The following is a 12,463-nucleotide window of genomic DNA, read 5'->3' as shown; positions in this document are numbered from 1 at the left end:
GTAGAGAAATATTGTGCAAAAAGAGCCACATTACCCAAAGCAATGCAGGTTAATCAAAGCAGAACAAAGCTACTCACTTCACAGATTCTAGTCAAGTTTTATGGGCTATGTGGGCTCAAGACAGGAAACAAAGAGGATCAAGATACTCCATATTCTATCCCATTCATTCTTCAAAGTTCAGCTCAAATATCGCATCTTCTATAAAATGCTCCCTGTTACCACAGGCAAAGTTAATACTCACTTTATTTTACTAATTTGTTTATATTTTGCCTCACCCTTTATTCCACAACCTGATGCAAAAAGCCAACTCATGGGAAAAGACCCTGATGCTGGGAAAGATGGAAGGCAAAAGAAGGGAGCTGCAGAGGATGAGATGGTTAGATAGCATCACCAACTCAATGGACATGAATTTGAGCAAACTCTGGGAGATAGCGAAGGACAGGGAAGCCTAGAGTGCTGTAGTCCATGGGGTCACAAAGAGTTGGACACAACTTAGCAACTAAACAACAACCTTATCACAACCAGGACTTGAAAAGTAAAGTCTATGTTAAATTCTTTTCCATATCTGAGCAGACAGCACACCATCTAGCATACTGTTGTCAAAAAAAAAAGCAAAGATGTAAAGTTATAAATATGTCTGTACTGCTGACTACGTCTGACTTTGTGTCTATGGCTAATGAGCACTTCAAATGTGGTTTGTGATTGAGGAATTAGATGGTAAACTTTATTTACTTTCAGATAATTCACATTTAAATCGCCTATGTGACTAGTGGCTTCCCAGCTGGGACAGACCACACAAGCATATGGTTTAAGTTCTAAAGTCTGTTCATATCCCTAGCTTGTGCCCTAGAAGAATCTTACTCAAATGATAGAAGGTCAGCTGTCTGGTATGGGTCACAGGAGAGGGTCCATTCAAAGAGTGAAGCTTGAGGAACAAACTCCAAGGTGAGGAGCGTGAAGAAGTAAATAGTGAGTTACTTACCTAGGATATAAAGTTTCAATTAAGGAAGATGAGTAAGTTCTAGCGATCTAATGCACAGCACTGTACCTATAGTCAACAATACTGTATTATACACTTAAATATTTGTTAAGAGGGTAGATCTCATGTTAAATGTTCTTGCTGCAATAAAATTAAATTTAAGAAAACAAAGCAGGTTCTTGGGGACATAACTTGAACAGTCACAAAAACTCCATTGCTTTCAGATGTCATTTGTAGAGCTCAGTTTCAAGTGGCTATGAGTTGCAGCCTAAGCAAACCCTCATTATAATCAATTCCAATCCTCTGTGGATTCAAACACACCATAAGCCAAATCATACCTCCCACCTAACACTCAATTCAACAAATATGACACTCACTCTCTTTCTGTCCTTATTGCCATCAAGCTAGTTTAGGCTTCAGTACATTTCACTTAAACAGTAATAATTCATTTACTGGTCTCCAGCACACATAGTTGGATTAATCTTTCATTTTTAAGTTTTAACTAATAAGAAGCAAACACTAGTACTAATGATGTGAGGAGTATAGTAAAGTGATAGGACATGGTAGATATATATATATATATATATATATATGTAAACGGATAATTACAGTGTGGTCATACATAAACGCTCTTTCTAAAGACTATACTATGCTGGTTAAACCCAACTGGAAACTGTATTTAGCCCTTTTCCGTTTGCAGATTCACTTATTAGATGACCTTGTTAATATTCAATACTTTGGGGCCTGAGGGAATGAAATATAAGACCACTAGATTTTGATGGAGAATGAAAGGTAGTTGTCAAGCTGTGGGCAGCTGGAGACAACATGAAGATATTGAGCCTAAAGGGTAAAGCCAGAGAATGGGGTACCCGGAGAGTCTCTCCCACTCAAAGGCTTTAAAAACATTCATATTCTTTGACTGATATGCAAAGCTGCCCACAATCTGACTCCAAACTATCTTTCAAGCCCTACATTCTTGTACCTAAGCATACCCTCTTCTTTCCTTAAACAAGACTCTTGAATGTGCCACATGCTTTCCTGCCTCATGCCTTTCCTCAAACTGTTCCTTCTGCCTGGAATACTATTCTTTCCCCTGCTGCCTGACAAAATCTTACCTAGTCTTCAAGACTTAGCTCAACTGTCCCCTCTTCTTTGACCATCAAGGCCTGATATCAACTCTTCCTCTTCAGGATATTTCCTAGAATCCTTCCTTTAAACCACTCTTTTAATATTTATTACATGTTGCCTTGTATCAGGAGAAGGCAATGGCACCCCACTCCAGTACTCTTGTCTGGAAAATCCCATGGACGGAGGAGCCTGGAAGGCTGCGGTCCATGGGGTCGCTGAGGGTCGGACACGACTGAGCGACTTCACTTTCACTTTTCACTTTCATGCATTGGAGAAGGAAATGGCAACCCACTCCAGTGTTCTTGCCTGGAGAATCCCAGGGACGGGGGAGCCTGGTGGGCTGCCGTCTATGGGGTCGCACAGAGTCGGACACGACTGAAGCGACTTAGCAGTAGCAGCAGCAGCCTTGTATCAAAGTTATTTGCATAATTACTTCATTACACTAGGCAGTAAGGTCCTTAGACAGAAACCTTGGTATTGCCATTGTACTTCAAATAGAATAGGAGCCCAATAAATATTTGTCAAATAATAAGTAAATGGATACACTAACTAAACAACTACTAAACATCAGGCATTATGTGAGACAAGAAAGATAAGATGTGGCCTCTGCCTCATGGCTTTTATATATTTTTCAAAAGAAAGAGTGTGGGGGACTTCCCAGGTAGTCCAGCGGTTAAGACCCCATGCTTTCACGGCAGGAGGCATGAGTTCGATTCCTGGTCAGGGAACTAAGATCCCTGCATGGCATGCAGAATGGCCAAAAAATAAAAAACAAAAGAAAAGGTATGATAATCTCAGATACTAGAGGAAAAATGAAGAAATATTTTAAAACAACAACTACATGTAGTTGTTATATGTTAAATTTCTACTATAGATTAGATAATAAGCTGAAAGTGAAAGTCTCTCACTCATATCTGACTCTTTGTGACCCTATGGACTATACAGTCCATGGAATTCTCCAGGCCAAAATACTAGAGTGGGCAGCCTTTCCGTTCCCTTCTAAGTTAAGGTTCTTTCTAAACAAGATTTAATTTAAACCATACCATCATTTCTATTACACCAAGATGTAGGTGCCAGTCACTTGGTACAGTGAAGATATACCTTCACTGAGGTTCAGAGAGGCTAGGTAACCTCTTCAGGGTCATGCAGAACTAGGGCTCTTCCTGATTCAAGTCTAACTCTAAAACCCGTCATCATTCCACTACACCATGCTTCTTTCCTAGATGCAGTCTATAAATAGTTTACAACAAAAGTTACTGTTCAGCCACTTGGTCATTACTAGAAATAGCCCATACATAGAAACATGTACAACATAAAACCAAGGGGTCCCTTCCTTCCAATTTTATTCCCTCGTTGTAAGAAACAGATGCAGCTCTTTTATCTTGTTTTGTATTTTTACCCTTATAAGAGTGGCTTTAGGAAATTTCACTGCTTTTTAATGTGTCTGTATAGACAGGATTCTTTGGAGCAGAAGTAATTTATTACAATGCAATCACACTTAACATTTCTGGGCTCAGAATTATAAAAAATTTCAAATGTAAAGTATTTGTCAATAATTAGCCCTACCAAAAAACAAAAAAATCAGCCCTACAAACCTGTCAACATTTACAGACTAAACTACAATAATATGAAAAACTCCGTAAGTCACATGCAACACCTGGAAGCATCATGTGGGGAAAACAATATTAGTTTTAACACCAGAGAGACCTGGATTCAACCCACCATAACTTGTTACACAATCCCGGCAAGTTATTACCAAGTATCAAGCTAGAAACTAAGAAAATAAAGTAAAATGGAAATAACATCCACTTTGCAGGTTGTTATAAGAATTAGACACATTAATGTGCATGAATCACCTTGCGTAAGTCTGACATATAATATGTATTCAATAAATATTACTTCCCGTCCTTCATATTCAAAATTATTTTTTTTCAGAAGGGCTTCCAAACACTGCATTGCCAAACCCCACTCAAACAACACTTTTTTTTTCTTATTTAAAAAAATTAAATAACATGATGGCCACTAAGAGCACCAAATTAGCATGAAATAAACAATGTGATATTTTATGTAAGAAGCAACAAAATAATGTCATGGTTAACCTGAGGATAAACATATGATTTTAGTTGGCTTTCTGAAACACTGAAAACAGTTCATAAACCCCTCAGCCTCCTTCAAGGGATATTAAGGATCTAGGAACCCCTAATTAGAAACCACTTGGGAAGTGAAAGTCCCTCAGTCGTGTCCAACTCTTTGTGACCCCATAGGCTATATAGTCCATGGAATTCTCCAGGCCAGAATACTGGAGTGGGTAGCCTTTCCCTTCTCCAAGGGATCTTCCCAATCCAGGGATCAAACCCAGGTCTCCCGCACTGCAGGCAGACTCTTTTATTAGCTGAGCCACAAGGGAAGCCCAAAAATAGTGGAGTGGGTAGCCTATCCCTTTTCCAGCGGATCTTCCCAACCCAGGAATCAAACTGGGGTCTCCTGCATTGCAGGCGGACTCTTTACCAATTGAGCTATCAGGGAAGCCCTAGAAATCACTGCTGCTGCTGCTGCTGCTAAATCGCTTCAGTCGTGTCCGACTCTGTGCGACCCCATAGACGGCAGCCCACCAGGCTTCCCTGTCCCTGGGATTCTCCAGGCAAGAACACTGGAGTGGGTTGCCATTTCCTTCTCCAATGCGTGAAGTAAAAAGTGAAAGTGAAGTCGCTCAGTCATGTCTGACTCTTAGCAACCCCATGGACTGCAGTGCACCAGGCTCCTCTGTCCATGGGATTTTCCAGGCAAGAGTACTGGAGTGGGCTGCCATTGCCTTCTCTGGCACACCCTAATTTTACTGAGCTTCACAGATCCTGTGTTTTCTACAATTTGAAGGCAACCCTGAATTGAGCAAGTCTACTGGCATTATTTTTCCAACTGTATTTGCTCACTTTATGTCTTAGTATCAAATAAGGTAATTTGGCAGTATTTCAAACTTTTTCATCACCATTATTATTTCATTTGTTATAGTGATCTCTGATGCTACTATTATCATCATTTCAGCACTTTTTAGTAATAAAATATTTAATTAAGGTATATATATTGCTTTTTAGACACTGATATTGCACACTTAATAGACTACAGTATACTTTTGTATGCACTGGGAAATCAAAAAATTCATGTGACTCACTTTACTAAGGCATTTGCTTTATGTGGCGGTCTGGAACTGAAACCACAGGATCTCAGAGCTATGCTTGTATTCAAGAAAGATTCTGAGACAGCAAATTCTGTGTATCACCAGACAGTATCCTACACAGAAAATCTTCTATTCATAAATGAAAAGTCAGAAGAGCTAGTGAAAGTAAGGTGTTGTGTTCAGGACACAGCACATCCCAAGATGCAGGAGTCTAAAACCCCACTGGAGTTGTCCCTTGTACGTGGTCTCTGCCTTTTTTCAGTCCCAGAGCTAGGGGAAAGGCAATTAACAAGTACCTCATGATGAATGCTTTTTGGCTAACTGGTTAAAGGGCAGAAGCAGAAAAAGAATAAGGGGAAGGAAACTTCTATGCTAGGAGCTGCAGAAAAAGAATAAGGGAAGGAAACTTCTATGCTAGGAGCTGCATGCTTGCATTTCATCTTAGTGTTTGCTACAACACTTTCTGGGCTTCCTTGGTGGCTCAGATGGTAAAGAAGTTGCCATCAATGCAGGAGACCTGGGTTCGATCCCTGGGTCAGGAAGATACGCTGGAGAAGGGAATGGCTACCTAACCCCAGTATTCTTGCCTGGAAAATCCCATGGACAGAGAAGCCTGGTGGGCTATAGTCCATGGGATCACAAAGAGTCAGACATGACTAAATAACTAAGCACACACACACACACATAACACTTTCTACCTCTAAAAACCAAAGAGCACATAATTTATTAATATCACAGTCTACAAACAGTGGAGTTTAAAGGTGGGCCTGATTCACTATATCATTCTGTGGTTTGAAAAGTTATTTTAACCTTTCTAAACCTTTTACCTACTCAATGATAACGTTGTTGGGATCAAGGTCCTTTCCAGTCCCTTGGTTGACAACCTTCATGGAGAGGGATACTTTTATCCTATCATTTTTCATCTGAAAAACACAAAAGGAAAATTGGCAAAAGCTCAAAGTACATCATTTGGACTGCTGGTCTAAAATTATCTAAGAATTGGACGTTTTTATCATGTATTTAACACTGAATTCCTCTAACGGTCAACATTTTGGGTACTAACAAGCATAACAGGCAAATTCTATGGCAAGGCATTTCAGGAAATGGTTTTCTTATCATTCTTGACCCTCCTTAGGGGAAAGACAAAAATAATTGCTCAGAAATCCGGGGCCTGTGGAAGTAACCAGGCAAAAAATTAAAGCTATTTTTTTTAATATAGTTCAGTGTAATAATCGGTTCAGAGATCCATGAGCATAGAATGGATTTCAGAACATTCCAGTGGACTAGATCTCCTTTTGGACTTTGTCTAAAAGCTTCTTAAACATGAAGTCAACTAACAGTGTCTTTAAATGTGAAGACAGTTGTTAGCCACATTGGTCTTCTTTTGCTTCCATCAGCACTTGAAGGCCTCTACAATTTGCGGTCTTTATCAGCTACTCTCTTTGCCTGCAATATGCTTTTCTCAACTTTTCACATGACTGGCTCCTTTTCCTTTGGGTCTCAGATCATATACAACCACCACCCCCTCAAAAGTCTGTTTTGTTTTATCTAAATCAACCTCCACATCGTTTGACCCTACTATATAGCACTTACTGTAACCTGTAGTTATTTTTAATTATTTTAGTTTGCTTACTTCTTATTTATCTCCTCTTGTATAGAATATATATTCTACACAAGTTCCATCACCACTGAAGTCAGTTATATCTGATTTACTAACTCTTGCATCCCTCAGACCTAGTATATATTAGGCACTCAAACATTGTTGAATGTCTCTTTCAGGACTGTCTCCTCTGCCATCCTCTGGGAGAAGAGCAGGTCTCAGTGTGCATGCACATCACTCCGGTGGTCTGAAGAGACCCCCAGACCCTCAAGTGAGCTGCTGTTAACAGGGTCCTCCAGCATTTTCTCACTCTTCCTCACATAGCCTGGTGTCAGGTATTATGAAAAATGTAAACTCTATGTATGTTTAAAAATGTATGTAAACTCTATGTTCTTTTTTGTTTTGGTCCAAATTGAAGTGTATTTTGAAGTTTTCTACTAAAGACAGGCTCATAGATTTAAGTTTTCTTCTCTCTTTTTGGTTCTTTTTTTTTTTTTTTCCTCCACATCCATCATTTGGATGAACTACAGGGAGGGAAGTCTTATAAACAAGTAATTATTAGACCACACTAATTACAGCTCACACTGTCCTTCTGAGTTTGCATGACAGACAGATGGCCAAAAGGTTTAAATTCAGGTCAGATTATCAGCCACAGTTAACAACATATACACACTTGGGAAATATCACCATGAAAAACTTAGAAAATCCCGGCTTTACTTAATAGTTTCTAACCAGCTAAAGTTGCACAGAACTTTACCTCTCGGCCAATAAGCTTCACCCACACTTTGTCTCCAACATCTACTATCTCAGAGGGCTTATCCACGCGACAGGATGACATGTGAGTTCGATGGACCAGACCTGGGCACAAGAAGAAAAGCGCACTGGGCATACTCATACACATACTCTAAATAACACAGTAAAGAGGCAGTGGGAGTTGGGGGTTCACTGAAAAAGTTTTCATTGGTTTAAAACTGCAAATTAAAACAATTTGAGATGACTTTTTATACGTAATCAACTAACAAATATTCTTTAAAATAATGCTTAATTATAGAGTAGAGACGTGATACAACAACTATATTTATATAATACTGGTAAAAATACAAGTTGGTACAATTCTTTGAAAATAAAAGGCATTAAGATGTTTATACCTTTGATGCAAAAAAACACCACTTGAATTTTTCCAAAAGAAAAATTCAACAGAGGCAAAAATTTATGGCATATAAAAATGCCTGCAGTATTATTATCTACAAAGGTTAAAAATAAAAATTATTACAAAATGTAAATGACCAATACTTGGAAAACAGCTTGATAAATTATGATAAATCTTTCATAAAAGAGTAAGCAGCCATTTAAATTAGTTATAAAAAATAATTATGATGTTAAGTGAAAAAAGTAAAAATAAACAAGGTTGCCATTTTTAATCTATTAAATTAGCAAAATATTTAGAAGAGAATAATATCCGGTGTTGATATAAATATAGTAAAATAAGAAATACTGCTGAAGCTAACGTAAAGTTTTAGAAATCACTTAGCAATGGCTATCAAGAGTGATAGAAATATTTAATAAAATTAATAGACATCCTTTTCCTTGTCTATCCAAGGTCATTTTCTGGGAGAACCACCTTCCTTACATTCTAAAAAAATCTGGTCAGTCCTTGTAGTTTGGTTGGAGCTGATCTAACCCCCAACTGTGGGGATATGACACAGGCATAGTCAATCAAGGTACTTCATTCCCCAGGCCACAGCAACTGACTGGTTCAGGGACAGACACAAGATACTAGCTAAACCAAATCTTTCTCAAGACTTTTGTCAGGATTATAAACTACAAGAAGTTACCAATGCCCATCTTTACCACCAGGTGGCAAGAATCAGCCAGACAGAAGCAAAGAAGAGCCTGCATAAACAAGAGACAAAGCCCTGAAGGCATAAACTAAGCACTGGATCCAGCCCTGGTGGAAGCTAGATTTATTAATATCTTACACTGCCCAGGGAAATTAGCCAGAAATTTACAAAATGTTTCTCCTGCATTTCTGTCCCTAGGAACCAAGAGTTCTAATAATTAACTTGACCCGTAATCACTTCTGAGACTAAGAAAAAAACTTATACTTAGAAAAATCTATATGTACCTAGAAAAGTGATTTACATCAAAAATATTCAATGTATTTTTAAGACAGTGAAAAAAATAGAAACAACCAAATATCCAGCAATAGGGTAATGGCTAAGTCAACTACGGTACAGCTACTTGACAGCCCATTAAAAACAATGTTCAAAAGATTATGTAAAAATATATCAATAATTCATTCTTTTGCAAATATTTGAGTGCCTACTATGTGCCACGCACTGTAGGAAACAGCATTTCTCATTTAAATAATGAAAATGCTTAAAACAGATTCCAAAAACTAGAAAGGAATAATCCAAAATGCTATAGCAATGGTTAGACTAGGGTATAGGATTGCAGGTTAATTTTTTTTATTTTCAAATGTTCTAATAATAGAGAAAACTCTATTCTGAGGGAAATTAATATAATAAACACTTATTCTGAATGAAAATAAACCTGGAATCTAAAGAAAAAGTAGTAAGTCAAAGATTTCTGTCCAAAAAACTTGCACTCCCTGAAGTTTCCTGAGAGAATCACTAACCTTTATTCTCAATCTCTCTTACACACAGGCATACACAAGGTTGTCAGCACATGCCTGTAACAAAGTATCTGCCATCTGTGTCTGGAGCTCCTGTGGGAAGCCACTCCTTTCACTGGTCGTGGTTACTGGGTCTCTCAGACCTACTTCAGCTGATTCTGGAGGCTGACAGTCTATCCTCCAATACCGCCAGAGCTAAAATGCTTTATATATATAATATAACCCATGTTTTAAATTTTAGACCATCGTATAATCTTTAAATTGGATAAAATTCATGGATCTGGGTTCTCTTCTTTTTCGTGATCAAGTAATGAGCAGAGTAACCTAATTAGAAAACCCAGAGGAAATTCAGATGCCCTAAAGGAAAGGGAAACATTTCATTTTGACATCTTTTTGGCTCCAACTGTCCTCTAATTCTAAACTTCACTTTTTTCCTGAACTGCAAATGGAAGTTGTGAAGGAAATTAATGTTGAACCTAATATACTTGAGAGAATATTTTTTTCCTGAAACAGGTCTATTTATTGGAGTACCACAAAGAAAGAATGAGTTAACCATCTGTTCTCCTATGTGATTCCAAAGTAGGATATTTTTTGGCCCAAGCATCTCTTAAATATGGCATTTTGCAGAGCATTAATAATGAAAAATTATAAACAATTTAAAATGATTATGTGATACATGTGAATGATAAACTAATGCCATTTAAATGTTTACAAAAAGTATTTTAAAAGACAAAAAAATGTTTAACATTCATTAAGTGTAAAAGCTACAAAATGTATACACAGGGTATAATCTTAATTTCAGTATGTTCATTTCTATGTACATATGTGACTATAAAGAAATGCACTGAAATGTTCACAGCACCTATCTCTGTGTGGTAATAATGATCATTTGCTTTGGTAGGTTCTCTCTTATTATTCCATAAGCATGAATATTTTTAACCATAAAAAATGTTAACTATAAAAACCAAATATATATATATTTATAAACAAAATCTAAACATGATACGTACACTATGATTGAAATTATGTAAAACTATGTCTCATGGACACAGATGAAAAGGGAATACAAAAATTGTTATATTGGTGTGTGGGATTTTTAGAGTTGAAACTTAATGGCTTATCTCCTTCACTTATTGGGTGAATTAAACAAGAGAAATGGTCGAGCCCATAGTCTTGAATGTAAATGTCAGGTAGGCAGTTGGATATCTAAGTCCATAGATCAGAGGAGGGGTATGAATTGAAAATAAAGTGTAGGAGTCTTCAGCGTACAGATGCTTATATACCAAAATACATTAATCAGACTGTCAATTTAGTGATTGGTTCAGAGATACACACAATTCACCAAGTTATTAACTTACAGTGGAAGATATACTTTTCTTATACCTGGAAGGTTCCAAGTCCTTATTTGGGAAAACTACTCACTGACCCCAGTATCATATACCTAAAAATCAGATTAATGATTGGAAATTGCTTCAACACAGAATAAGAACAAAAGGGAAACAAATGTTTTGAGAGGTGTTTCCTGTCCATGAAGGTTTGATGGACTTCCTCATAAGAGAATCCATCTCTCTAGTTCCTATCATCAGATTCATTTCTTCCTTAATAAGGTAAGATAAACACTGCCAACTTCAGGCTCTCAGGCTTTCTTTTACTATGTTCCAGAGATTGATATCTACTCATATAATCTCTTCCTAGTAGAAAGATACAATCAGATTCCAGTCTACTAAACTGCAATTTCATTCCAACTCTTTTTCCCTGGAATTAAACTCAGATTACCTTGTTGAAGTCTTAAATGTTCCCATCTCTTCAGTCACAGATTTACAGGCAATTACCTGGTATATTTCTATCTGTGGCTAATCCTATACTCTGTATAGGGGATTCATCATTAGTTTAATTCTCAGCCTGAATTCTTGGGAAGTATTTCACTGTTAACCACACACACCACCAATAGTTGGATTAAGTATATATGGCAGAAAACCAAAATAAAACATGAGGCTCCCTGAGTTCATACTGGATACCTCACTAGATCCATTTAATCCTTCCTTACATTAGCCCTTTGACATAGACTCACATGAGGAAATAGTCTAGAAGTAAATTGTCCAAAGTGACAGAGCTGATAAAGAAATGCACTTCAAATGTCTTTGACATCATATTGATACTTCTCCATTATTTTCTATATTATCAATCTGTTATCTTTTCAATTAAAAAGAGAAAGATGACCTGCAACAGTAGAAACACATCTAATTCTTTTCTAGCAAAGGCTCTAAAACAGAAATCAACACAAATGCTTTGCTCATTGTGTTACATGGAGGAAGCAGTCTGTATCTGGATCTCTGACATTAAGTCATAAATGCCCAAAGGGCATATCAAGTCCATCACAATATTCAATAAACCCAATATGATACTTAAACAGAATGACTCCCAACTGAGTGTCTGCTGGTAAAAGAAAAAAAATTCTGACAATTTAGAAAGAGCTAGAATCTTAACTGCCATATGAAAAAAACAGAATTAGCCTATTACAGTTCCCTTAAAAATATTCCCCCAACTGTTTTAGGTTCACCATTAATTTTACAAACTTCACTGACAATAAAGGAAAAACGTAAAAATTACAAACCATTAGAGGTCAGCTGCAGCCAAAAAACATCAAAATAAGGTCTCCTTTACCTCTGGGACATATGAATTTCCTCTCTAGACTTTTCAAGTTAAATTACTGATCTGGTCAAAAAGTTCGTTTGGGTTTTGTTACGGAAAAACCCAGAATGAACTTTTTTGGCTAACTGAGTATCTTCAATCAGCGATTTATAACAATAATGTAGGCACATAAATTAAAGTGCTTGCACATCCTTTATCTTGTGGTATTAGGGATTCATTCAGACATTTACTAAACATCCACTATACTATAAGCAAAAATGGATCCAAGGATGAGTAAGACATGATCTTGTAAGT

At 37.2% G+C, this 12,463-nt stretch overlaps 1 protein-coding gene across 4 annotated transcripts in view; it reads right to left on the bottom strand.

Annotated features, from left to right (window-relative positions):
• The window catches only part of ZCCHC17 (zinc finger CCHC-type containing 17), a 51,607-nt gene that overhangs the window by 17,302 nt on the left and 21,842 nt on the right, over window positions 1-12,463 (bottom strand). For all 4 annotated transcript variants that reach the window (XM_086333257.1, XM_086333268.1, XM_086333246.1 and 1 more), the window contains 2 exons: window positions 7,640-7,740; window positions 6,114-6,205 (listed from right to left, as the gene is read on the bottom strand). In XM_086333257.1, coding sequence (XP_086189383.1) covers window positions 6,114-6,205; window positions 7,640-7,740 — 193 coding nt within the window. The remainder of the gene's footprint in view (window positions 1-6,113; window positions 6,206-7,639; window positions 7,741-12,463) is intronic.

This window comes from Bos grunniens, chromosome 2 (assembly GCF_055505025.1).
Source record: "Bos grunniens cultivar Pamir isolate PY7600 chromosome 2, Bosgru_T2T1.0, whole genome shotgun sequence".
Taxonomy (NCBI): domain Eukaryota; kingdom Metazoa; phylum Chordata; class Mammalia; order Artiodactyla; family Bovidae; genus Bos; species Bos grunniens.
Note: the sequence above shows the minus strand (reverse complement) of the source record. Positions and strands in the feature narration are given on the sequence as shown.